Source organism: Anoplopoma fimbria, chromosome 21, assembly GCF_027596085.1.
Source record: "Anoplopoma fimbria isolate UVic2021 breed Golden Eagle Sablefish chromosome 21, Afim_UVic_2022, whole genome shotgun sequence".
NCBI lineage: Eukaryota > Metazoa > Chordata > Actinopteri > Perciformes > Anoplopomatidae > Anoplopoma > Anoplopoma fimbria.
Window position 1 is genome coordinate 2,365,158 of NC_072469.1, and position 27,476 is coordinate 2,392,633.

The window sequence follows — 27,476 nt, forward strand, 5'->3', positions numbered from 1 at the left end:
ATATCAATGGGTTACCCACTGGAGGAATAATGACAGTGTGGTGATACAGAGAGGGAAGCTTTTCACAGGCTAATACCACAGGTATGCAGTGTGTGTGTGTGTGTGTGTGTGTGTGTGTGTGTGTGTGTGTGTGTGTGTGTGTGTGTGTGTGTGTGTGTGTGTGTGTGTGTGTGTGTGTGTGTGTGTGTGTGTGTGTGTGTGTGTGTGTGTGTGTGGGTCAAATTCCTCACACACACATTCCTAAAATCCATCTTGTGTTCTGTTGAATCCAGTTTATGTTCTCCTGACTGACTTTGTCCTGTTGTTGTTTTTTGTCCTCCTCCTCCTCCTCCTCCTCCTCTTCCTCATCCCTCTCTCTCAGGACCCAGCTGGTATCTTTGAGCTGGTCGAACTGGTTGGAAATGGCACCTATGGGCAGGTCTACAAGGTAAGACTCTATAAGAGTAATCTGTGCTGCTTCATGTGTGTGACGTTTCCGTCTATGAGCGAGAACAAAGCTACGTCTGCGTTATACTGAGGGATGAAAGGAGTCAGCGAAACTGTTTTAATGTAAAAAAAAAACAACACAATTTCTCAGCGTTATAAATATGAGGTTAATGGTTTTTGCAGAAAAAAACAAAGTGGAGGACCTTAAGTGTCTTGTTGAGTACGTTTGTAAGCAACAAGGTGAAGCATTGAACCCACTATAAGATCAACTGTGTATATAAAACATTTGAATACAATCAGGAACAAAAGACTGTACATAATTATTTTATAAGTGTAGGAACTACTTTTACCATAAACCAATGCAATTTGTGAGTCTCCTCCTCTGGAGACGCTCTGAAAACCTTTTAAACTAATCGTTGTTGATCTTAAAGAAAGACAGATTCTCTTTTGTTTTTGGCACAAATGTTTCCAGGAACTTTTTTTGGTTAATTTATTTCTGTAATACAAGAGAAAGTTTTGATATTTGGACACAGAACATGCGTTTGTGTTAACAGCCAGCTCCACCAATCAGAGACGTCGCTGTTACACATTAGGATTGTGGGTAGTGTAGTACTTCTCCATGACATGGCGTACAAAACGTGTTTTTCTTAAAATGATATTATAGACATTTGTGTCTTCTACAGCAGCTCATACCGCCGTTTCACAATCTCATTACGACTAATAAATCAAAATTTAGAATATGAATGGACGACATGAAATAAGAAATTCTCTCCAAAACATCACAGCAGCCTGTTTTTTAAGAGTTGCAGAGTGTTTTAAATGAGCTTCTTTGCTTCTTGACTCTGCTCTCTTGATTCACTCATCTTTGAAGTTCTTTTTCATGCTTAGTTTACACTTTGACCGACCACATTTTCACAGCAAAACCAAAACTCCTTTATCCATATTTGCTCTCCATGTCACATGCAGATTGGCGTTGCAAGTTCCTCTCCTGCAACATCATCGTGACATGTTATAAAACTCGCAAAACTGAGCATTTGTATATTGCTATCGCTTGTTTTTAAGCTAAAACATGAGCGCTGCTTGACTTGTTTGGTATTTTAATTAGGAATTAATAAACTTTTAATGGAGAAATAATGGACATTATGGGGATAAAATGCTGTGTTTTTGGCTTAAGGTGTGTTTAAAACATGATGATTTGATATTTGTTAGCTCGTCACTTCACATCCTCTCCTCCTCCTCTGACTCTAAAATGAGCTCAAAGAAAATTACATTTTTTGACCAAAACTGAAGCTACTACTGACTTTCTCCTTTAGTCGGCCAGCGGAAGAATCCCACGCAGACTGTAACAACACAGCAGAGTGTGTGTGTGTGTGTGTGTGTGTGTGTGTGTGTGTGTGTGTGTGTGTGTGTGTGTGTGTGTGTGTGTGTGTGCGTGTTCTCTCACTTCGACAGCTATCGGCACACACACACACGTCTGCTGATACACAACGAGATACAATGAGCGCCTTCGACACGTTTGTTCAGTATTGATCTGCTGCTTCAACAAGGTGACGCCTGCTTTGGAGAAATGATTGATAGGACAAACTGTGGTCGATCGCAGAGCATCGTGGGTAAATTAAGATCTAAAATAATAACCCTCACTGGAGGAACTATCACCCTGTAGAAGTGGGCGGATCAATACTGTAGAAAACACTTGAGTTAGTGTTTGAGTATTGATTATGGAGTCAGAAAATGTACACTTTTATTTCATCAAAGAGCGGAGAAACTGTGGAGGATCCTTTGACTTCTACAGATGACTGAGTGCTTCGTCAGAGGATTTGGGGGGTTTTAAAACACCCCAAATCCTGTGTGCATGATGCATTTACTGTCCTGTGGAAACAGGAAAATATGCAAGTAAACTTTAACTTATTTCGATACAAATTTGAGGAGAGAAATTGCCAATCCAGTCACTGACACAAAAAGGCCTAACAGCACTAAGGCCATAAACGTCAATGAGATAGAGCTGGGTAGAGACAGAATGTTTTCACATTTAAACTCGGAGAATTAAGGGTTTATGTCAACCAAACCAGAGTTGGTGATTGTTGGAACAGTGGAAACACAAAACAATTGGGTTATGATGAGTTTTATCATGTTTCTGTTGAGTTTAGGTTAAAATTACTGTTTTTTTCAATGGAGTCTGGTGTCTTTGAGGAGAGCATAACAGCTGTTTCTTTTTGCATCCAACTCTGCGAATAAGGGTTTATTTTTACCTGTTTTGATGGGTTTTATTGAAGGAATTGAGTGTTTTTCAAGGATCAGCGAGGTAAAAATCACTATTTCTGTCGATGGAGTCTGGTGGTTATACGGAGAGCATAACAGCTGTTTCTTTTCACATCTAACTCTGTGAATTAAGGGTTTATTTCAACCAAACCAGAGTTGTTGATTGTTGGAACAGTGGAAAGACTAACCAAGAAGGTTATGTTGAGTTTTAACATGTTTCTGTTGAGTTTATGTGTGTTTTGCAATCGGTGAGGTAAAATTAATGTTTTCTTTCAATGGAGTCTGGTGGTTATACGGAGAGCATAACAGCTGTTTCTTTTCACATCTAACCCAGTTAATTTAGGGTTTATGTTCACTAAACCAGAGTTGCTGATTGTTGGAACAGTGGAATGACTAACCAAGACAGTATTGATGAGTTTTATTTTGGTTCACTCGAGTTTAAAATAAGTGTGTTTAGATGATCAGCGAGGTAAAATGACTGTTTCTGTGAATGGAGTCTTGTGGCTTTGAGGAGAAAATTACAGCTGATTTTTTCACATCTAACTCTGCGAAATAATGATTTATTTTGATCGAACCAGAGTTGGTGATGACAAAAGCAGGTTTGACAAGTTCTATTTTGTTTCTGATGAGTTTGAAAGAAGTTGGTTTTACACGCAGCGAGATAAAATTTGTGTTTTTTTCAATGGACTCTGGAGGCTTTGAAGAGTTCATATCAATTGTATGTTTTGTACTTGCATAAATTATAATATAGTGTTTTGAGGAATACAAAATCAATATTCCTTCTAGAAAGTGTGCTGTACTGTCCATTTTCTTCTGCACACATGCACTCTCTCAAGACTCTTCCAATAAGTGCTCTCTGACTACGAGGAAGGAGTCTTGCCCGGCCGTGACTTTAAGAAACACTTACTGTCTCCAGACAAAACACACTTGCACACTTGGAATGCAATGCACCTTAAGTGGAAACAAACAAACTGAAGAAATGTGGTAACAAAAAACGACATATGAAACAAATACCAGGGCAAAGGAGAGCCACTGCCGCAGGATTTTGAACTCCAACTATAATAACTATAATTATATACATAAATAATCAGGATATTACATAAAAAACAAAAAAATTATTTGGATTGCCAAATAAATAAGCTTATTTCCCCATATTTTTTTATTTAACATTTATATCTGCAGTACACTTTTAAGCCACATGAGGGAGCGTGAATGTTCGTGTTGTTCTGATTATTGTAACTACTTATAACATTGACTTTAATATAAAGGGCTAACTTTCATTCTGTTTGTTTTACTGATGAGAGGAACTGACCTGTTAACTCCACCTAAAGGCATTTATTTGGTCACATTTAAAAAGTATTTAACTTGAGTATGTTTTTGATAACAAATGCATAATCATCAAACGTATATCTCTTCTAAATGGCTGGTTTATCTGTTCAAAATGATAAAAGGTGATACAGAAATGGCAGTAAAAATGATCAGGAATGTACATTTATGCACAAATTCTGGATTTAAAGATAAGGACTATTGGTCACGATGGTTTGTCATATTTTTTAAAAGTGCGTCTCAAGAAACAAGAGTTTAGTAAAAACACTGAAATAAAGAGACACGTTTCCAGAAAAACAAAAGACAGCTGCACTCCGTTGAAGACTCTCAAGGCTCAGCTACAAATTAATTGGAATTAATTAACCATTCTCTCCATTTTGCCTATAATTAGTGCAAAATCACATCATTTTTTCCCAGGAAACTTAATCAGAACTAGTAATCACAAGTCTGTGTTTCCTCGGAACGTTTAAGGAAGCTGCATGAGTCGTAAATTGAAATATTACACAATATTTTCCTACACGGGGGAGGAAAGGTTCAAGTACTCAGTTACTTCCCATCTCTGAAATATCTTGATCATTTTCACTTATCGTCCCCGTCAACGTTTTCCAGCTGCTTTTTCTCCCCTCGAGGCTGCAGACGCCTCCTCCTCCTCCTCCTCCTCCTCCTCCTCCTCCTCCTCCTCCTCCTCCTCCTCCTCCTCCTCCTGCCTCCCATGTTTAGTAATCGTTCACACTTACAGGTAGTGAGCGAGCAATAAAAACGAATATCTGAATGATGGCGGAAGGCTCCCAGTTCCTGGAGCGCAAAATACATTTGACTGCAGGAATTTATCTGCTGCTTAAGAGTTTCCTGCACCGGCACGTTTGATAAGATCAAACTTTTCTTAATCCCGAAGGAAGTTCTTCTGCAAGAGATTGATCAAAGTTTACAATGCAAAAATAAGAAAAAATAATAGAGTAGAAAAACATGTAAACAATAGAGTAATAAATATATATTGTGTATAAAGTAATGCTGACACAAGTGCAAAATAGAATAGCAATACGAGTAAGATAAATTTAGTATTGTAATTAAACTAAAAAGGAAAAGGTAAATTACAAAAACATGAGAATAAAAACAAGAGTCAAATTATTTAAAATTAAAAATAAAAATAAATAATACATTAAATTATTATGTGTCTAATAAGTAATGCTACTTAAAACTAAAATAGAAAAGTAATATTGTGCATGATATTTAATCAACGTATCCTCTATCCTGCGTTTTCCTACTAAAGTCCAGGAACACAAGTTAAATTCCTCTCGTTACATTAATACAGTCCTTTCAAAATAAACTTCTGTCTTCACAGGAAACTACTCAGTTTGGTTTAGGGAACAAAAACCACTCAAAAAATCCTGAAATGCGACCCAGCCCTGTGTGGACTTTATGATTCCATGGATTACATATGTGATAATTACATTCCTACATTTTCGTAGGTATCACTACGAACGCTGGATGAGACCAACCTCTATAATATTGCAGCACCAGAGAATCAAACTGCTGCGATTACTGTCAGAGTTTTTGTTTTTATTTCTTGGATTTGATTAATAAGTGAATCAGTGTTTGCAAAGTGGGATTGAATTTGTTCTATTGATTGAAACACAGAGACGCTGCTGCAGCCTGCAAGCTTTAAGTGACTAAACATCTCTCATTCTGTCCCAGTTAATCCGAGTTAGTTTGCTGGGTTAAATTAAGAACGATTCAAGGGTTAAACACGTTGATCTACTTTTTATTTGTTGTCTCTGAACTCTAAATTGATCCGTGGAGCCGGAGGCGTTGAGGCGTCGCTGACTGTGAAGCACAGATCTGTTTTTTTAAAAAAGCCCTCCAGCGACGCCTCGTTCTTCATTCACGTCTCACTTTCATCACAATCCTGGCAGCTGGAAGGCTTTTCTTCTGGAATAGGATGAAAAAGCATGTGACGTACAAAAAACCTCCGCTCTATAAAAACTGCTTTTATGAGGATCTGATGTCACATCCTTTTTGTTTATTTGTTTTTTCCATAATTTTACTTCCTGGGGAAAATAATGTCGATCTTTTAATAGAAAACCTGATTATTTGCTGAAAAGGACGTTTTGACTTTCAACACAAAAACTGCACAGAATGAATCATCACTTCCTGAACCTTATTCCTTCATATACGCAGATTTATTTTGTAAATATCTTGGAGTTTGAAGCCATAAAGTATCATATGATTCTCCTAGTTTAAGAATAAAAGCATATACGGTTTCTACGGCAACATCTGAGCATCTTTACCTTTTTCAGTTTGTAAACAATGATGACGTACATTTACGTGCATCACAGTTTGTGAAGTAGGTCAAGCTAACCAGCAAAAAATGGAGGATGCAACCTAAACAAAGAGGCTTCTCAGAACATGAGATTTGTGAATGGAGGCTTCCAGCTTTGATTAAACAATTTGTTGCTGCTTTACAAGATTCTTCAACCAATAATGGATTGTCAGAGATGAGCTTTAAACAACTCAAGACGTATGATTACAGAATGTGATACGAGAATTTTCTGGCAACAATATAAAACCATATCAACTACATTTTGTCATAATTACCTCGAACAACTGACTTCTTCTGACCTCCATGTTTGTTGTAATCTCAAGCGACATATCAGTGTTTCTTAGTCGTGATTGAGCTTTGGATATCGACACAAGCGCCATTTAAAAGTCAGAAACTGATAATTACGATTACTTCTCTGTGACATGAACGCAGCTGAACTGTAAGGTTCCATTTTAGCCCCAAACAGCTACAGTTTAGGAGTCTTATTACTTTAATAATGACGCTGCGTTGAGTTCCTGGGAATTTTAAAATCTCATCTCCTGGAATTTTATTCAATGCAATTCAATTTTATTTGTATGGCCCAATATCACAAAATTGCCTCAGAGGGCTTTACAATCAGCATCCTCTGTCCTTGGACCCTAGCGTTGCAGAAGAACAAAACCCACAAAAATACTCTTTAATGGGTTATAAAAAGGGAAGAAACCTCTACGAAAGCAACTGAGGAGGGATCATACTTCCAGGATGGTGCAATAGACATAATTGTGCAACAACATGAGATAATTTACTGCAAAGAAAATCATATTACTAATAGCAAAAATGTGGTTTATAAGGGAGCCCAGGACATTAATATTCTACTAGATGAGCTGATAGTTATGCATCTGAAACATGTTTACATTATAGAAACCAGCACAGATGATTCAAACAACTGCAGGCTCTGTGCTCACAGCATTTATTGTAAAAAATAAATATATATATTTTTATTTTATGGCAAAATATGGTGCAGCAAAAGGAGTTTTCTGATTAAAACGTGTGATATGCAGATACAATTCTTGTTTTAGTAATAAAAACCAACTAGCCAACAGTTTGTAAAGCTGGAGTAGAGATGCATGTCCAAAAGAAGAGAAGGAGAAACACTCCTACTTTTAAACATCATGAAAGACTTTGATATCAACAGATTTTTGGATACGAACAAATATCAAAAGTCTGACGTTTGAAGGAATGAAATATATAAATATGCACAGCTGCATGTAAACAGGAAGATTAGTAAAATATGTAAACAGCTTCTTATGAATATTGTCTTTATCCAAAAAAGGGGAATATTTGGTGCTGGTTTCCTTGTGCTTTGAATTGTCACACTGCAGGAATATAAACCTGAATGTTTCCTCCGTCAGTCTGATCCTGTTTCTGCCTTCATGTGTTGAGGCTTGTGTTTCGGGTAAAGAATGTGAGGCGTGTCTGAACGCGAGGTGTGTTTTTACGCCTCGGGCTGCTTTTAAAAGTCGCTTCACCTCACCTGCCACCTCTGTTCTCACTCTGTCGCTATCTTTATCTCCCTTCATGCTTTATATGTGTGTGTGTGTGGATTTAATACAGCTTCCATAATCTCTCACACACCGGGAGCTCGGTGTCGCCTTCGGGAGATTGTTTGGCCGGCAGTCAGTGTCGGACGGAAGAGGGAGAAAGATAGCAAAACAAAGGGCCTCCCCCCGAAGACCAAATCTCTCCCTCTCATCTCCGCCGTTTTTTATCTGCCTCCACTTTTATTGCTTCATCTCGGGCCGGATCGTTGCCGTTTGTCCTGCAGACTTCACACACTTAACCTCAGGTCCAAGAAAGCAGGTTTCTGGTTGATAACTCTTGAGTAAATCGTCACAAATCTGGAGCACGAAGATTTGTTTTTGTCACCCAGTAAGCTCTGGAAAACAGCTCAGTGAGACCGAAGCACTAAATATCTATATTTTATAGCTTCCTTCAATGTCTGGCCAATGATTTAACTCGTCATTAGGGCTGCAGCTATCGATTATTTTAGTGATTGAGTAGTTTTATAAAAGATGCTTTTGCTTTATCAAGGAGCAATGGTGAATGTGCAAACGAGAAAATGAGATGGACAACTTATTTGGTTTATATAATAAACACATTTATTGCTTAAATTGCATAAATACTTTCACAATTAAACTACATTTAAGTGACATATTACATTCCTTGTTTCAAGACTTTTTTTTTATTATTACAACCGTGAACCGTCCTGATGCCGGAGTAATCCGTCTAAAATTCTAAATATCCTTTTTTCTTTATTCTGGTCATCTATACTGGCTATTTGCAAAACACAGAATTCAAATGATCAGGAAAAAAGATTGTATTTGAATTGATAAAAAAAGATCAAGATTACTTATGTTAATGCAGCACTAAGCAATTAGTTAGCTTAGTTTGACCCCCAATCAAAGTCGTGGTGTCGACCTGTCAATCAGTGTGTAGCCCCGCCCTAAAGCATCCCCTGCTTTATGGTCTGTTTGACTCTAAATGGAGCATCATTTACTAAATGAACATCATGCTGTATTGAAGAAGACTTGAAACTAGAGATTGAGACCATAAACTCATGTTTACAATGTTTACTGAGGGAATAAATCAAGAGAGAAGTAGAGTCATTTTCTCATAGACTTCTATACAACCAGAGGAGTGGACATATATGGAGCGTTGGATTGACGGTCGCCTCACACTTCAATATATCTGATGCTGCTGCAACATGACTGACTTAGAGATAAAGATAATATTGTGATATAAAAACCAGGAAAACAAATGAGAGACACACAAAGAGAGACAGACAGACAGACAGAAAGATGTGAAAAAGAGAACCAGATACTTTTTTTGTCGTTCTTTGATGTGGTTTTTCGTTCCTGTCAGATACATTCAGTGTCTGATGCAACACTGAGTAACCAAGACTGTGTGTGTGTGTGTGTGTGTGTGTGTGTGTGTGTGTGTGTGTGTGTGTGTGTGTGTGTGTGTGTGTGTGTGTGTGTGTGTGTGTGTGTGTGTGTGTGTGTGTGTGTGTGTGTGTGTGTGTGTGTGTGTGTGTGTGTGTGTGTGAGATCAACTCACATGTGAAAGTGACCCAGAGTGTGAAATATCATGGCCTCCCTACACACACACACACACACACACACACACACACACACACACACACACACACACACACACACACACACACACACACACACACTACCATCACTTTGCCTCTTCCAACCCCCCATTCGTTGCCCTCACTAAACAACCTGCCAGGCCTGTTGCTAGGTTACCGTGGAGGAGATGATGTGTGTGTGTGTGTGTGTGTGTGTGTGTGTGTGTGTGTGTGTGTGTGTGTGTGTGTGTGTGTGTGTGTGTGTGTGTGTGTGTGTGTGTGTGTGTGTGTGTGTGTGTGTGTGTGTGTGTGTGTGATGGGGTGGTGGGCTGAGGATAAATTTCCACTTTCTCGCTTTAACAGCTGTGATACTGACTTTACTTTGGAGGAGGAGACTCAGACAGTGCAGTGGTTCTCAACATAGGGGTCGGGACCCTTCAAAGGGGCCAAAAGATTAAAAATATGCGTTTTATATGATATTTTTATTGTTTCAGACCTCTAAAAATCATTGAAACTAAACAATGTCTTTGGTGGAACAATATGTGGGACCAAGAGATAAATCAAATCCTCTTTATTTAGTGTCTCAGGAAAATTAATAAAGGTGATATTGTTATTTCACAAACAATGATTTAAGTCACCTGGCAGTCTTTGATTGTTATTTTTGCGATAAAACATTGTTTAAGAAAACATCCAAAATACACGTTTAGGTGTTTATTTTACTACTTTGTCTCTTTGCGTCTGTAGATTTCTCCTGAATTCACAAAAAGTTACCTTAGATAATGCCTCATTTGCATATTTACACATAACATTTTAGGAAACTTGTAATACAAAAAATAATTGTCTTAATGTAAATAATCAACTGGTGAAGTTTCATGTTGATATCTATTAGTTAATTTTTTTTACCCTATTCACCTGTAGTGTCTTCAACATGTATGTAATTTAACTAAACATATCTTTAAAGGACGTTTTCTCTAAATGAGTTTTTTCTCAGACTCTGATCCATAAATCTCCACTTCAGTAGCTCTTACATACACCAAACTTTACAGCTTCATTCCTCTCTATATTCTGAAGGTTTCTACAGAGGGGTTTGTTCATATATCATTCACAGCCTGATTTATACAACATTTTATCACTCAAAACATGGAGGAAATGGAGTTTTTTATGTCTGTTGACAGTATTTTATGATTTATGGAGTGATAAAAAGACATATATTCAAAATTCTCTGTGTTAAAAACTTTGACTCTAATATGTCAACAAAATGAAACAACTATTTTTAACCTGGTTTTATCCAATGTTAAGATTTATATTCTAGAAATGTAAGCGAATTAGCACATATTTAAGATGTTAATGTTTTAACATTCAATTTCAGAAAACTTGTAATAGAAAAAGTAATTGTCTTAATGCACATAATCAACTGGGAAGTTTATTGGTGATATCTAATAGTCATTTTTTAACCCTGTTAATGAAGTGTTTCACCTTTAAGTGCAAAACGCATTAACCTACACACACACACACACACACACACACACACACACACACACACACACACACACACACACACACACACACACACACACACACACACACACACACACACACACACATTAAGTAATTTAACTGTTTTGGTTTTGTTCTAATCAGCATCTATCTTATTATGTCCTTTTTCTCTGTGTCTTTCAGGGTCGCCATGTCAAAACAGGACAGCTGGCTGCCATCAAGGTCATGGACGTCACAGGAGTAAGTAACACACACACACACACACACACACACACATTACACACACAGTGTATTAATTCTGACATGCCCACACACACCTTGAGATTGAGTGCCTGGCTTGAGGGCACTTGATGCAGCAGTTTGTCCTCGTCTGACTCTACTGGAGGAGTTTCTTCTTTAATCTCATTTCCTTTCCAGCATTCTAATATTTTACATTTCACTCAACAAAATCTTGTTTATTATATTAGCATTATGTGTGTTTTGTGTGTGTGTGTGTTTTAGGATGAGGAGGAGGAGATTAAAGCAGAGATCAACATGTTAAAGAAGTACAGCCACCACAGGAACATCGCAACCTACTATGGAGCCTTCGTCAAGAAAAACCCTCCTGGGATGGACGACCAGCTTTGGGTTCGTACAGAAAAAGAGTCTGGAGCTTAATGAGCAACGTAACACCCAAGTTTAGCTCGAACACACCCCTTCAATTATTTAAGAAACATGGCTACAGTTGGTCGCAAACTTTTGATGTCTGAATATCTGTCTAATTGACTCTTGTGGTTTTAAGAGTTTTGTCATTTCTACCATCTATGGCGGTTAGGAAGAATGAAACTTGGTCCAAAATGGTCCAAAGACACAACCACCATTGTGTTACCTAATTTGGAGATAGATAGTGACCTAACAGACATTTATTTAGATGAAGATCATCAAGATTATTAGTTTAAAAAAGTCTCTAGTATATTTTTTTAGATTTTTAAATTTAGACAACAGAGGACAAAATGTTCCAATGGAGAATTATTCGAGAGAGATTAGATAAAAAGTACAGATATTTGTTTCTTTGCTGATGATCCACTGGTTTACCTTCCCTGGTTTTTGCGGTGATGTACAGGTGTACTCCAGAACCCTTTGACGTCACTTTTGGGTGTAGTTTCGGGTGTGATAGAGCACATTTATGAACACACCAATCATTGATGTTGGAGCCAAGGTGATGATTTAGTCTCAAAACACAAAGATATTCAATTTACAATGGTAGAAAAACAGAAAAAAAAGCAGCAGCTCGTCACATTTGAGATCCAGCAATCACGCAGAATCTACTCAATAGCTAAATAATAATCTAATCAATCTGAAATAGCTTGTTGTGATGGATTTAAATAAAGTTTCAAAACTATGGAGGTGGATTTTCATTGCATAAAGAAAACAATAGAAAAACGCTTAAAAAAGGTTCAAAAACAGTTTAAAACTGATGGCATAATTTAGAAAATGCTGATCAGTAATGTAAAGTAGATGTCAGAATGTATGATGATCTGAACAGAAACATTGTTTGTTTGTAGCTGGTGATGGAGTTCTGTGGGGCCGGCTCGATTACGGATCTGATCAAGAACACCAAAGGGAACTCTCTGAAGGAGGAGTGGATCGCATACGTCTGCAGAGAGATCCTCAGGGTGAGAACCGACATTAAAACTATCTTCACTGCTAGCTACTTGTCTGCATGAAAACAAGGTCTCATCTTAAAAATCATGGTTTGGTGGAATTCTTTTGGTGGGAAAACAATTGCAAACATAAGGGAACCCCAGAAGGTTCCCTGAGTAACACCTATTCTGCTCTCAATGCAATGCATCTTCTGTATCCATAATAAAAGGCTCATAGTAAGGTTGTGTTCATTAAAGGAGCCATAGAGGGTTATTGATTAGCGGTTGTATTGATTTTTAACAAAGGCCATATTGGATCCTACAGGAAATCATCCACAACCCTGTAGAGTTAACCTTTATCATTCTAACAATTATATGTAGATGATAATAAACAAATGATCACAACTGAAATAATAAAATTGATGATTAAAATAATTTGAGGGATTATCACTGATGTCTAGTATTAACTTCATCAAAAGGGGTTATTTTTTTATTAAAAAACATATTATGTAAGTGTTATCTTGAAAAAGAAAAGTTTTGTTGAACCCTTTTTATGGGAAAACAACTGCAAACATAAGGGAACCCCAGATGGTTCCATGAGGAACACCTTGTTTTGATATTGATATTGATAAGTAATTTTCCTCTCCGTCTCCAGGGTCTGACCCACCTCCACCAGCACAAGGTCATCCACAGAGATATCAAGGGCCAGAATGTGTTGCTGACGGAGAACGCAGAGGTTAAACTAGGTGAGACGTCACACACACACAAACACACACATTTCTTCATCTTGCATACTTTCTGCTGTTGTTGAGCAAACTATACGCAGTTAAAAATACTGTTTGGTCATCATAAATGGCATATATTTGCAAAGGAAACCAGTGCTACGTTAATATTTAATAATAATGCATAACTAAATAATTGAAATGCATTCATTATGTGTTTGTGTGTTTGCAGTGGACTTTGGTGTGAGCGCTCAGCTGGATCGCACGGTGGGACGGAGGAACACGTTTATCGGGACGCCGTACTGGATGGCCCCCGAGGTCATCGCCTGCGACGAAAACCCCGACGCCACGTATGACTTCAAGGTAAACCTGACGTGTTTGTGTGTGTACAGTATATAATACTGTATATACTTCATGTAGACCAGATATTTTGGTGGGTACTTTTTACTCAGCTTAATTTATTCAATACCCTAAATTATTTAGTTAAAAAATAAATCAACTAATAAATAATGATGTATTACTATAAATAAAACTACCCATGAATATCATATGACTATTCGCGTAAACTGCCCATGCGGGTGCCGGTGTAAACAGGAAGTAGATTGGTTGCAGAAAATACGAAAGAGTAGTTTTACACTTAAGATCTTCCCTATATAATCTCTCTCTATGTACTTGAATGGTAAATTTTGGTGAAAAAAATAGACTAGTTTTATTTTTCAAACTTAGTTACAAGGCTGCAGGTTTTTCTCTATCTCTCTAACACACATTACATGTACTTTAAAATAAACACAAATCAAAGTTTTACTAGATTACGGTACTGAATTTGGGCAACAAACTCATTATCTCGGTTTCGTTTTTGCCTGTTGTCACACTCGTAGCTTTGCCGGGTGGCTGAAATCCCTGTCGTACTGGAGAGCATTTATGTCTTTGTTCGTTTACAGTTTATTTGTGAACATCACAATAGTTGTGCAAAACAAAATAAGCATTGATAAGAAAACCTAAGTAGTGTGGATGTAGCCTCAATCTCCGATAATCGCCCCGCACGACTGCACAAAACGCCAACCACACATGCACAATGTAAAGCCTCCTCACAGGAACACTGAACCCTGCAGTCATTGCTGTGCGGATGATGTGGAACAGTAATGGGGGCAGGACGGATCCCCGTGGGGCGAAAACACCACGGAGGATGCTCTTAAGATGCCATTAACTCCTAGCCTCCGAGGCTTCACGTCAACGAAACCCCCTCAGCTCATCTCTCAGTATCAACGTCACCTTTAAGTCGCGGATACGTTCTATTTAAACCGAGGCAGATGGGTGATATTGAGATCCACTAAGCAGCGGTAGGAGGGTAGTTTTCTGTATTTTTATCACTTAACAAGAACACTGACTAGAAACATGATGTGTGAAAGTCGGTAACAGGTTTTTAGGATGTGAAAGTTTTCAGTTTTCTCTCTCTCTGTTTGTCTCTGCAGAGTGATCTGTGGTCGCTCGGTATCACAGCTATAGAGATGGCAGAGGGAGCACCACGTAAGTGTGAAGCGTCCGACTCATTAAAAACATTACGAGTGGACACAAGAGGACAGTTTGTCTTGTTGTTAGAAGTCTAAATCTGTCTCTGCTTTCTTTTTTATCCTCTAATTTCTTTCCCTTTTGTTTCCTTTTCTCCTATCTTCTCATCTCAATCACTTTCCTTTCGTTTCATCCTTTCCTGTCCTTTTTTATAATCTTATCTCCTGTCTCTTTGTCTCCTCTTGTCCTGTCGTCTCTCCTCTTCTATCCTTTGTCTCCTCTTGTCTCTTTCTGTTTTATTTCCCTTTTCTTTTATCATCTCCTCCTTTCCTTTCCTTTCCTCTTCTTGTATCTTCTCTACTTGTTCCCTTTCTTTTATTTCTTTTTTTCTTCCTGTCTCCTCTCCTCGGGTTCCTTTCCTCCATTTATTTTCTGCTCCTATCCTCTTAATCCCTTTCATTTTCTCCTTTCCTTTTGTTTTTTAACTTCTCCTGTTCTTTTGTTTCCTTTTTTGTGGTTCTCTCGTCTCTCGTCTTATGTTCTTTCCTTTTCTTTCCTTTTCTCTGCTCCTCTCCTCCCTTGCCTTTCCTTTCCTCCTGTCTCATCTTGTCTCTTGGCCTTTTGTATCATTTCCTCTCTTCTTGCCTCATCTCCTATCCTTTGCTCTCCTTTCCTTGTCTTCTTGCCCTTCCATTTCCTCTCCTTTCTTTTCCTTCTTTCATGTCTATCTCCTCTTCTGTCCTTTCATTTTCTCTCCTTGCTTATCCTCCTCTTCTCTTGTCTCTTGCCCTTTTGTTTCCTTTCCTTGCCTTACTTCTTGCCATGTCTCCTATCCTGGTCTGTCCTTTCCTATCCTTTCCTTTCCTCCTTTCTTTTCCTCTTGTCTGATCTCCTGCCTGTTTGTCTCCTATCCTCTTCCCATCTCTTGTCCCCTATCGTTCTGTTTCCTTTCTTGCCTCGTCTTCTATCCTCTTATGTACTTTCCTTTCCCCTTACCTCATCTCGTCTCCCGTCCTTTTGTCCTCTCTCTACCGCTTCACTTCCTCTCCTTTCCTCCTCAGCTCTGTGCGACATGCATCCAATGAGAGCGCTCTTCCTCATTCCCAGAAATCCCGCCCCCAGACTCAAGTCTAAGAAGTGGTGAGTCACTAAAACACACAAACACACATTTCCTCTGCACCTGTTCTGTTATTGTTCAGTTTCTGAATCACATTATTATTCGCCACATTCAGAAGTAATCTGATTACTATGTAAAGGTGCAATTTAAGCCATTTAGAATACCTGGTTTAACCAGACGGCAACTTCCGGTTCTGTCAAGTGAAGTCAATGCTTCATGTCTTAAAGCTGCATTCTCTCTCCTGTCCATCAGGGGGCGACTCCTCTGGTTGTATAGAAGTCTATGAGAAAATGACTCTACTTCTCTCTTGATTTATTCCCTCAGTAAACATTGTAAACATGAGTTTATGGTCTCAATCTCTAGTTTCAAGTCTTCTTCAATACAGCATGATGTTCATTTAGTAAATGATGCTCCATTTAGAGTCAAACAGACCATAAAGCAGGGGATGCTTTAGGGCGGGGCTACTCACTGATTGACAGGTCGACACCAGAGACGTATACGACGTCTCTACGTCACTCTCATCTACGTCACTCATCTACATTCCATAAGTTGCAAAAAAACAAGATGGCGCTAATCGCGGAACTCCAGGCTTCCTTCGTTGTCCAAAAAACAATGAGTTACATCACCATGACTACGTCCACTTCTTACTTATAGTCTATCGGTTTAACGTGCAAAACCAGAATTTTTTGGGCATTTTTCCGGACGTTTCTTTAAGTTGTGTGTTTCGTGCATAGGTTACAAAGAATTTGAAATTATTTCATTTAATTTCCTGCATGTAAAAGGATAACACACAATAATTAACATTTTAATAACAACTGAATATCAACTTTATTGGAACACTTTTTTTAATATCCTCCATATCATTTATCATTTATGATGTAAGGGACATTTTAATTAAAGTGTGTGTTTGTGTGTGTTGTGTGTGTGTGTGTGTGTGTGTGTGTGTGTGTGTGTGTGTGTGTGTGTGTGTGTGTGTGTGTGCAGGTCTAAGAAGTTCCAGTCCTTCATAGACAGCTGTCTGGTGAAGAGCCACAGTCAGAGGCCGAGCACCGAGCAGCTCCTGAAGCACCCGTTCATCAGGGACCTCCCCAACGAGAGGCAGGTCCGCATCCAGCTGAAGGACCACATCGACCGCACCAAGAAGAGGAGGGGGGAGAGGGGTGAGGCCGCCCCCCCGAACCACTCACCTCACAACAGCTGCACTACAAAGGCCAGATGTTTCAGAACATGTGGATGTTGACCTGAACTCTGTGTGTTTGTTTCCTCCAGATGAGACAGAGTACGAGTACAGCGGGAGTGAAGAGGAAGATGAAGAGAGGGACGTTGGAGATCCCAGGTACTACCACTACTACTCATAGTACTGATGCTACTACTGATGCTACTACTGCTACAGCTTTAGTACTACTACTGCTACTTCTACTGCTACAGCTATAGTACTACTACTGCTACTTCTACTGCTACAGCTATAGTAGTACTACTGCTACTGCTGGTAGAAACCATGATACTACTGCCACTTCTACTGCTATAGTATTATTACTGCTACTTCTACTGGTGTTACAAACCATGATACTACTTCAACTGCTACAACTATAGTACTTACAAACCGTGATACTACTACTACTGCTACTTCTACTGCTATAGTACTACTACTCCTACTTCTACTGCTGTGAAAAAACATTATACTACTTCAACTGCTACAACTATAGTACTTACAAACCGTGATACTACTACTACTGCTACTTCTACTGGTACAGCTATAGTACTACTACTAGTACTGAGGCTAATACTCCTAGTGCTACTCCTTCTACTTCTACAACTACTGCTACTACTGCACCTACTACTACTACTTCTGCTGGTACTGCTAGTACTGATACTGGTACTGCCATAGCTACTTCACCTAATGTTACTGCTACTGCTTTAAGAACTACTACTACGAGTACTACTGTTGTACTACTATTGCTTGTACTGCTGCCGCTGCTGAAACTGAACTACTTGAACTTTCTTTTTATCCCTAATTTCACAATTTTTTATTTAAAAATGTTATGAAATTAAGATTTATGTCATTAATACAGCGCATTATTAATAAATAAATTCTCCTCCAGCTCCATCATCAACATCCCCGGTGAGTCCACCCTCCGGCGGGACTTCCTGCGCCTCCAGCTGGCCAACAAGGAGCGGTCGGAGCTGATCCGGCGTCAGCAGCTGGAGCAGCAGCAGAACGAGGAGCACAAACGCCAACTGCTGGCTGAGAGGCAGAAACGCATCGAGGAGCAGAAGGAGCAGAGGAGGCGGCTGGAGGAGGTAACTCCTAGCAAGGTTCCTAAATGAATGAAATGACCAGGAAGTAGCCTAAGTGCCCGCCATAATAAGAGTTGGTGGAATTCTGTAAATGCTGAGGAACGGTGCTTCAGTGCTTCCTTTTCTTATCTGCTTTAGCAAAGGAAACACTGGTGGAGCAATGGATCATAGAACTCAAGGTTCGGATCTGATCAGCACAAGAGAAAAAAGGGAGCAAATATAACTTTTTAAAGATCCCCGATCACGTTTTTTAACTGTCGATGATTGATGATCCATATTGGCAGATACAGATCCCTTTATTGTTTGATTATAGCAGCTGGTCTACAAGAATCCATCCATCCCAAAAATCCTTTCAACCGCTCTGAAGTCAGTAAACCATCAAAAAGACTAAATATTATACTTTTACTTTGTTATCGTGATCTATAATGCATCATAATGGAACTGAACTGAACCTCCGTTCCTTAGCCGTTAGCGGTGCTGCTACCGTTACTAGCTCTCCTGTGTAATTATTCCTTGGTTCACATGTGTGCCTAAACCACTAAGAGAAACCGGACCATTGTTTACGTAAAGGAAAGGAGATTACTCTGACCAAAATGAATGCACCACTCGGTCTTCCATGAAAACAAACGATATGCTACTTACAGCTTCTCCTCTCCTCTCTGCTCTGTGTTCAGCAGCCTGCAGTTCAGACACAATTTCACAGATTTTTTGTCACATGACTGTTGGTCTCAGGAGAATCAATCATGTCTTCCTAGTTTCACTGAGGAGCTCAGAATTTAATGTTTTTTACAGAATCTGGTTAAAGCAAAAGGTTTATTTTTGGCTGAGATTTTAAATGAGACATGTGGAATAGAATGTTTGGATGAAATATCACAATTTAAGCTCCATTTTGGTTGCTTTTTCTGACGGAAGCGTTCGTCACACATGATGTGTTCAAGGACCGTCATGAAGATGAAAATCTGAAGATAATGATGTTTTTTACAGCTTCTGGCTGTAAAGAAAGATGTAGCTTTGGTGATTGTTGGAAGAAAACATGCTTTTCAATCCCACCCGGCAGTTTTTTCCGGTTCAAAGGGTTAATGAATGAAGCACCTGCACATCACACAAAAATAACATCTCAGCTTTGGTTATAAAACGACTCGTCTTCCACGCTAAAAAACCCTCCACACCTGTGATGTTAACACCTTGGCTTATCCAAATGCCAGGGAAACACACCTGATGTGCACACACAAACACACACTCAAACACACACACACACAAAACGTAAAAAAATCTTCTCCGCCTGCAGCAACAGCGTCGTGAGCGTGAGATGAGGAAGCAGCAGGAGCGGGAGCAGAGGAGGAGGTACGAGGAGATGGAGCAGCTCCGCCGAGAGGAGGAGAGGAGGCATGCAGAGAGAGAGCAGGTTAGGAGAACACCTGACCCCACGTTACATCACAGGGGTCATCCACAGTGTGGGCGGGGCTTGCTGATGTCACCTTTGCACTTCACCTTAATATGAGCTATTTCTTCTTTCCTTCTGTGTAAAACAACATGTTTTTAGTGATAAAATGTTGTATAAATCAGGCTATGAATGATGTATGAACAAACCCCTCTGTAGAAACCTTCAGAATATAGAGAGGAATGAAGCTGTAAAGTTTGGTGTATGTAAGAGCTACTGAAGTGGAGATTTATGGATCAGAGTCTGAGAAAAAACTCATTTAGAGAAAACGTCCTTTAAAGATATGTTTAGTTAAATTACATACATGTTGAAGACTCTACAGGTGAATAGGGTAAAAAAAATAACTAATAGATATCAACATGAAACTTCACCAGTTGATTACTGACATTAAGACAATTGTTTTTTGTATTACAACTTTTCTGAAATGTTCTGTTATGTTTAAATATGCAAATGAGGCTTTATCTAATGGTAACCTTTGGTGAATTTAGAGTAAAATAAATGTTTTCCTTCCACTTGTCTTAAAGAAGAAAAATAGACCAAGATCTCTAAATGTATGCATGGAAAGCAATGTAGTGTCTCCCCTTAAGACGTTTTAAATTGTTAAGATCCACTAGATTATTGATAATATATCCAATTGAGGAAGCAACTACTGCACATTTCCTGTTACCAAAATAGTTTTTTCTCAATTTCAAAACTTTTAAGTGACTGGTGCCTGGTGGATCATGTTTTTAAATACATTTAAAGGTTATGGTGCAGTTTAAATGCAACATTCTAAGAATTATGACGATAGAGATGAAGAAAGTTGTGTAGAATCACCACATATCCAATGTATCAGTATAACAGAGGAGGCTTTGCAAACGACTGCATGACTAATGGTGAACTTTCCCAGCAGTGGAACGCTCCCTTGACGCTCTTATTTCTTCAGTCAGACATTTCTGCCTCTCGCAGAGCTGATTATTTTATCTTTAACATCGTCTCTCAGCTCCACTAATTACGACCCCCCCTGCTTCTCTCTCTTTATCTCTAAATCCCTACTTTCAACACCTCTTCAATAAATCTTCTTTCCCTCCTCTTTCATTTCCTTTCCTCTTGTTTCCTGCTCTGCTGATGTCACTGGTTGCCTGGGCTCCGACTTTCTTTCCTCGGGGCTCTCTGATTGGCTGCGACTCACGCTGCCCCCCCCGGCCTGGGTGCTGATTGGTTAGGAGTATATCCGTAGACAGCTGGAAGAAGAGCAGAGGCAGCTGGAGATCCTGCAGCAGCAGCTCCTGCAGGAGCAGGCCTTACTGCTGGTAACATCACACACAAACATACATGGAGTAGTATTCACGGGAAACACTTCTGCAGAACAACTTCCCCCGAACCCATTTGTTATTTGCAGAACTCAAGAAGGTGATCAATACTCCTTCAATACTGAGACAAGACAGAATCACACTCCAGCTCCAGGAAAAAGTTAACAAAATCAATGGATACACACAGAGAGATGGGTGTGTTAGTCGATAGCCGGAGGAGAGTGCTGCATATAAATAGAATAAAGTTAGAGCGGACATTGAGCTGTCTTCCGTGGTCGTTTAATGATTTCAGAAGAAAGTGGCGTTTGTTGTTAGTTGTTATGGTGACAAAACACCTCAGTGGTGCCAAAGAAATGGTGTCACAGCTTGCAAGGAAGACAGCAGACGCAACTCCTGGGACAGATAGTTGGCTAGTTTGCTAGTTAGCTTGTCCTCCAAAGCAGCAGGGAATAAGACTCATCTTTTGTGACCAGTGTAGCATTAAAGCATGGGTGAATCAGAGAGCTAGGTCACTACTTAGCTAGCCTGCTAATGCCACCATGTCACTTATCTCTTGACAGCAAATGTGTTTTCCTACGCTGTGAGTGTGTGGAAGAAGCATCAAGTTGTTCAATTCTTCTCATTTACTCTGGCTCTCTTTGTTTGTAATGTTTCTTCTTCACTTCGGGTTTATTCGTTGCTGCAAAACCTCTCCTCTGTGAGTCCACGACTTGCTGTAAGTCTGTTTAGTTTTTTGGGAAGTTATAACAGGCGCAATGGTACACATGAAAATGAAGGCCAAACGGTGGGATTACAACTTCTGGGTCCGTCAAGTGAAGCCATGGGGCCCGAAAAGACTTTTCCCATAGATTTACATTAGAAAAGAGACATTTTTTACACATTGTTTCTGTGGTGTTATTGCTGCAGACGTTCACACACAGCTCAGATAAATGCCAGACCTCTCTGACCCGACAGGACGGTGTGAGAAACATGCAGAGACAAGTTTGGCATTTCCCAAGTTTTTGAGAACTTGGGAAAACGTCTCATAACAAACCCCCTGCCCTTTAAATAATAGAACAAACATTAGACCCATAATGGGGTTGAACACAAGTCATAATCTTTCATTTATTGCCCATCAATATGATGAAAGCTCCCGTCAAAACACAGGAGTTGTTTCAGTGTGTTTCACCATAATTTATCTTTTTCTGTCATGGCTTTATTAAATAATTGTTATAAAAAGGCAGTAAAGTTTCTGTACCTCTGAATCAGTTCAGTGTAGAGCTGTCAATACTAATGTGTCAGATTTTGTTTGAGTGTCTATTCGAAATTATGTTTAAACCAAACAGTGAATACTAGTCACTTTTGCATCAAATGTAAAGAACATTTTCATAGTTTGTTGCTCACAAAAACCTTTATTAGTAATACGTTTTTATGTCGTAAGTTGTGTTTTCTTTTCCAGAATAGATGTGTGGCCTCTGGGGAACAAAAATTTCCACCTATAAACAAGACTGATATAACTTTAAAGGTGATGAAACATGAGAAGGTGTTCTAATAAATGTAAATAATGGACAAAGAGCTACAATTTGTTCTAAATGGACACATGTGCAAACTAATGTTTATCTGCTAGTTTAAATATTCTTTCACAAGTAGATTTAAGATGAAACATAATTTCCCTTTCATGACTTTTCCATGAATTCTTTTGGGAATATTTAGCTCCGTTAACCTCTGGTTCGTTGTGTTTCCTGTGCAGGAGTACAAGAGGAAGCAGATCGAGGAGCAGCGGCAGGCCGAGCGGCTGCAGAGGCAGCTGCAGCAGGAGCGAGCGTACCTGGTGTCGCTGCAGCAGCAGCAGCAGCAGGATCCGCCGCGGCCGCCGCAGGACAAGAAGCAGCTCTACCACTACAAGGACCAGGCGCCCAGCGGCAACGACAAGCCGGCCTGGGCCAAAGAGGTAAATCACACACAACCTTGTTTCTTATTCTACACTTAAGAAAACTGTTTCACAGTTCAATACACAAAAAAAGTTATGAAACTTTAGCAGTTTGTTTCAGGAAGTTACTGAAATATATAGTTTCCAGCATGGAGATTATATTCAAGAACAATTTTCAAGAATATTCAATATAGAATATTCAATATTAGTGAATAAAGTCACTGCACTGCTTATTCTAAGAAATAATTCAGATTTAATACTCATTTATGGACCAAAATTAGAAATTGTTATACATATTGTTGTTTTTTATTATTAATATGTAAATTAAAGCCTTATTTATAAAACAGATTTGGATAAAAAACTAAAAAAAGTGGGTTTTAAAGAATGTATGTAAATACAAATGGGCATAATAGTCTTTTAAACACATTTTACATTTTTAAACAAGTAAAAAATACTTATATATCATAAGAAACCTAATGAATGCACTTTTTTTTAAAGATTTTGGAAGAGAAAGTGTTATTGTTTAATGTTTGGATAATAAATGAGACTGCATGCTGTCAACGGTTTATATAAATAACATTTTTCTTTGTTGCTGAACCACTGTGATTTGATTTGTTCCGTGTTTATATTTTGTGGTGGAGGAGACGCCCAAACAAGCTCATGATCAACTCTGTCAGCATGTTATTTTGTGGGTGCACAGCAGCAGCTCCTAATAACACACTGGGACAAACACACCAGATGACTAGGTGTGAGTTAGCGGCTGGTTGAACAGAGTGTTTGTTTGTCTTTGTTTCAGTTCTCTGCCCTCCAGGTGTCGTCTGTACTTTACCTGCAGAGGATTCCATCTCGTCTTTTAACCGCTTTCTGGTTTACTTTTTTTTTAGGTGCAGCAACGGGACGATAATTAATGTACTGTGAAATGACTCTTGTAGGTTTTATCTGATACAGATGTGGAATTTAATTTCATGAGTCTCGAAGGTCTTTATGTAGATGATTTTCAAGACATAATACATTTTATTAAACACTGGCAAAGTAAACTTAACTGTTTAATAAAAATCTGTCTTATTTCTGTGACATAAATGTATGGAGGATGAAACATGCCAAAATCTGACATAAATTATGCGAAAAAATAATGCATAGTTACAAAATAAATTACAAAATAAATACACTAATTTAATTCCCCCAAAAATGTAATACGTAAAAAATAAATACATGTTAAAGTTGCTGAAAATAAATACAAAAGTAAATAAATAAAAATGCAAATTAAACAGATATATCAATAAATTACACAATTTATCAGTTAATTAATGCCTATGTGATTATTATTTTTGGTTAATGTTAATGGTTTATTCATTTTTTTATAAAAAAAGATTTTGTCAGATTTCGTCCTCCATACTATTGTAATAATGAATGCAAAAAACATAATTGTGAAACTTAATGTTAAAAAAAGGTTAGCTAAGCAGATATTTTGTTAAGAACCCATTATTTGACCAGTCTCATTAGACATAAAACAGACGGGGGTGAATTATGCCCTGTTTTGTTTTTTTATTGATAAATGTTGTCAGCTGATCTTTGAACCTCCAATATGGCCGCCATGGGAGTCCTGTTGCATCACCTCAAGGCCTCATTAACGCCCATCTTCCCGTCCCCACAGTGTGTGCATGCTTCATTCCCCTGCTGTCTTGTAAACACTCACCTTGCTCTCCAGGTGATGCGTCGAGCTCAGAGCAACTCGCCTCGCATCCCGCCCAAGAAATACCACTCCTTCAGGGAGACGCGAGACGTCAACCTCAGCAACCTCCTCTTGCTCCCCGGTTACAAACCTCGCCGCCGCCGCCCCCCCTCCTACCCGGCCCATGTCAGTCCTTCTAGCAGTCGCATGAACGTGCCTCACATCCGCGTCACCTGTGTGCCCGACAGGAGCCCCGACAGGAGGCCCGGCTCCAGAGGACGGAGCCCCGCCCGCCGGGTCAGTGGGAGGACGGACGGACTCTTTACTCCCTCTACTCTTTGATCTGTGCGGGCTGACTTACTAACCCCCGGCTGCTGGAGTGATTCCCTCCTTAATCACATTTTTATCTCTCTAACCAGGTGGACTCACATGCACTAACTTCTTCCTGGAAGAAATGATAATATGAACCCTTTCATCTCGCTGTTTCTCACAGGGATCTTTTGATTAACTTCCTCTTTTGATTGGTGCCGTCAGTGCTTCCATAACTGAGACTAAAGCTTTGTTTCGGGAGCTCCGAGCATGAACGGAGGTGTTTATACTCTCTGTATTATTCTCCCAAACGCCAGAGCGCAAATAAACAAAATTAACTGTGAAGAATTAAAAAGACGAGTGTCATATCAGATAAATGCCCATAGACTGTAGGTGTAACCAGCAAAAAGCCATAAAACAACCTCCATAATGATGAGGAGGGATTGTAATTACCTGTTAACTCATATCTGATATTCAAGGACTATTTTATTGCCTCTGTACAAGCCCTGTAAAGAAAAAAGTCAAATATTAAAAGCATTATTTAGAAAGGAAGGTTAAATATCCGGAAAAACAATTTGATGTGGCTGCAAAATATTTACTCAAAAGTAGATTTTTAAGACCTCCTGTTTCTAAAGCATCAAAAAACTAATTGTCCTTCTTTGTATATTCCCCTAAATGTAAATAGTGCTTTTATCAGTGAAATATTTGTTATACTCCGAGTATAAACTCAGCTTTACTCCCGCCTCTTGTCTCATAGTCCTGAATCATTTTAGAGGTCTCGTATTGAAGGTTGAATCTACAGCAACGCCAGCGGCTCTGTGAGGCTGCACAGTAGCATTCGTTGAGCTAAATGCTAACGCCAGCATGACAATGTTAGCACGCTTTTCTTGCCTCGATGGTGAATTACCGTGTTCGTATGCACGTTACCGAGAATGTGTAAAATAGTAATTAATGAGACAGAAGCAAAATAAAGAATCCACAGTGTACCTTTAAGTGAGCACCTTTATTTATTAGTTTTTTTGCATCCTGCTAACATCCCTTGAAACCACTTGAATCAGCTGAAACATAAAAGATTCATCGCAGAAATTTGAATAATTTCGCAGTCAAATGTAATCATGAAATATTTGTCGACAGCTGTTAATATGAAATATTAATATATAAATACATTTTCACAGACAGAATTTTCTTTCTTTTAGGATCCTAAATGCTGATTTTTTTCCCCTTGAAATTAAATAACCACATAATTGTTGTTCTTCTCTTTTAATCCTTTGTCATGATTCCTCCTCTGCATGATAATGTTTAATCTTCTCTGAATCGTGTCCGTGTTTAACCTTCACTTTCCATTTTACAGGTTTACTGACACACTCTGGGTGATTCCTCCTCATTTTCTTTGTCAGTCTGGTGGTCTTATTACCATAATTATGATATAACATGAGCAATAACGGTCATTTTCTTGAAGAGTTGAGAATATTTTCTTGTTCTGGGCTTCCTCTAAATATTAAAAGCATCAGTTGGTTGCATGTTGTGGTGTGATGAGATAATTTATCTCACAGGAACTAACTTCAACAGCTCAAACTAACATCTGCTTTATATTACAGGTTTTGTTTATGTTCCCTTACTGATCAGGATTCAAGGGCCAGTGTTTAGCTTTTAGGAGGATACAATGGCGGAAATTGAATATAATATTAATAAGTAGATTTTCTTTAGTGTTTAAAGTGTTTTCGGCTAGATGTCGCTAAATCTTACACACTGTCCCTTTTAAATTACAGGTTGTTTTTTCAATTGTTTCTTTTATTTTTTTATGTGTTTATTGCTTTTATTTAGATTTACTATAAAATTATAGCAATGTAAATAAATCAATAAAATGATTGAGAATTACAATACAATTTAATAAATAATTTCAATTTAAATATGATTAAATAAGTCAGAATTAAAATCAAAATAAAATGTTTAAAAAATGAAACTTAAATATAATAAGAGAGAATTAAAACAAATATAACATTGAATACGCTTTTTCAACTTAAAAAAATAAATAAGTGATCATTCAAATAACATAATATTTAATAAAAAAATTCAACTTAAATAAAATAAATAAGTGATAATTAAAAACAAATTATATAAAATAAATGAGAATTGAAATAATTATAATAATAACATGTAATTTAAAAAAATCTATTTGAAAATAACAAAATAAGTGAATGAAATATATATTTTTAAAAAATGACATGGAGGACCCTGGTCAAATGTACCCGCTCCCTATGTAGATATAAAGGGCTTATCCTAAATGAATGAAAACACAACGATTCTTAATATCAGGTGATTAGATATTAATTTAAATCATGGTTCTGAATATAGGGAACATTTCTGCTAATAGTTCACCATAAATCAAGATCTAAAAAACACTCGGTCACACGTGAACGAGCCTCCCCAGTGAGCACACACACATTTAGGGCAGATCCCCAGGCCTGCCCTCTGGTGGCGGCTGCTGGACGGATGTAGGGCAGCTGCAGCTATATCAGTCTCCGTCCCTGGACGCCGACACATGGAAACACTCTGTACAGATAGGTCTACCCTCATCTCAGCCTCCAGGGGATTTCCCTCTGAGCTTCAGAGGAGGAGGAAATATTCCGAGACACAATGTT

The 27,476-nt window shown here is 38.6% G+C and overlaps 1 protein-coding gene across 6 annotated transcripts in view; it reads left to right on the plus strand.

Moving 5' to 3' along the window:
• Positions 1 to 27,476, plus strand: part of tnikb (TRAF2 and NCK interacting kinase b) — a 54,104-nt gene that overhangs the window by 4,451 nt on the left and 22,177 nt on the right. For 3 of the 6 annotated variants that reach the window (XM_054623040.1, XM_054623041.1, XM_054623043.1), the window contains exons 2-15: positions 362 to 427; positions 11,127 to 11,183; positions 11,445 to 11,570; positions 12,488 to 12,598; positions 13,221 to 13,311; positions 13,520 to 13,650; positions 14,760 to 14,814; positions 15,858 to 15,936; positions 16,898 to 17,073; positions 17,183 to 17,249; positions 18,016 to 18,214; positions 19,500 to 19,616; positions 22,383 to 22,448; positions 22,674 to 22,874. In XM_054623040.1, coding sequence (XP_054479015.1) covers positions 362 to 427; positions 11,127 to 11,183; positions 11,445 to 11,570; positions 12,488 to 12,598; positions 13,221 to 13,311; positions 13,520 to 13,650; positions 14,760 to 14,814; positions 15,858 to 15,936; positions 16,898 to 17,073; positions 17,183 to 17,249; positions 18,016 to 18,214; positions 19,500 to 19,616; positions 22,383 to 22,448; positions 22,674 to 22,874 — 1,542 coding nt within the window. Of the gene's footprint in view, positions 1 to 361; positions 428 to 11,126; positions 11,184 to 11,444; positions 11,571 to 12,487; positions 12,599 to 13,220; positions 13,312 to 13,519; positions 13,651 to 14,759; positions 14,815 to 15,857; positions 15,937 to 16,897; positions 17,074 to 17,182; positions 17,250 to 18,015; positions 18,215 to 19,499; positions 19,617 to 20,857; positions 20,945 to 22,382; positions 22,449 to 22,673; positions 22,875 to 24,561; positions 24,823 to 27,476 lie in introns of all 6 variants that reach the window. The other 3 variants (XM_054623042.1, XM_054623045.1, XM_054623044.1) reach the window with 2 other exon arrangements.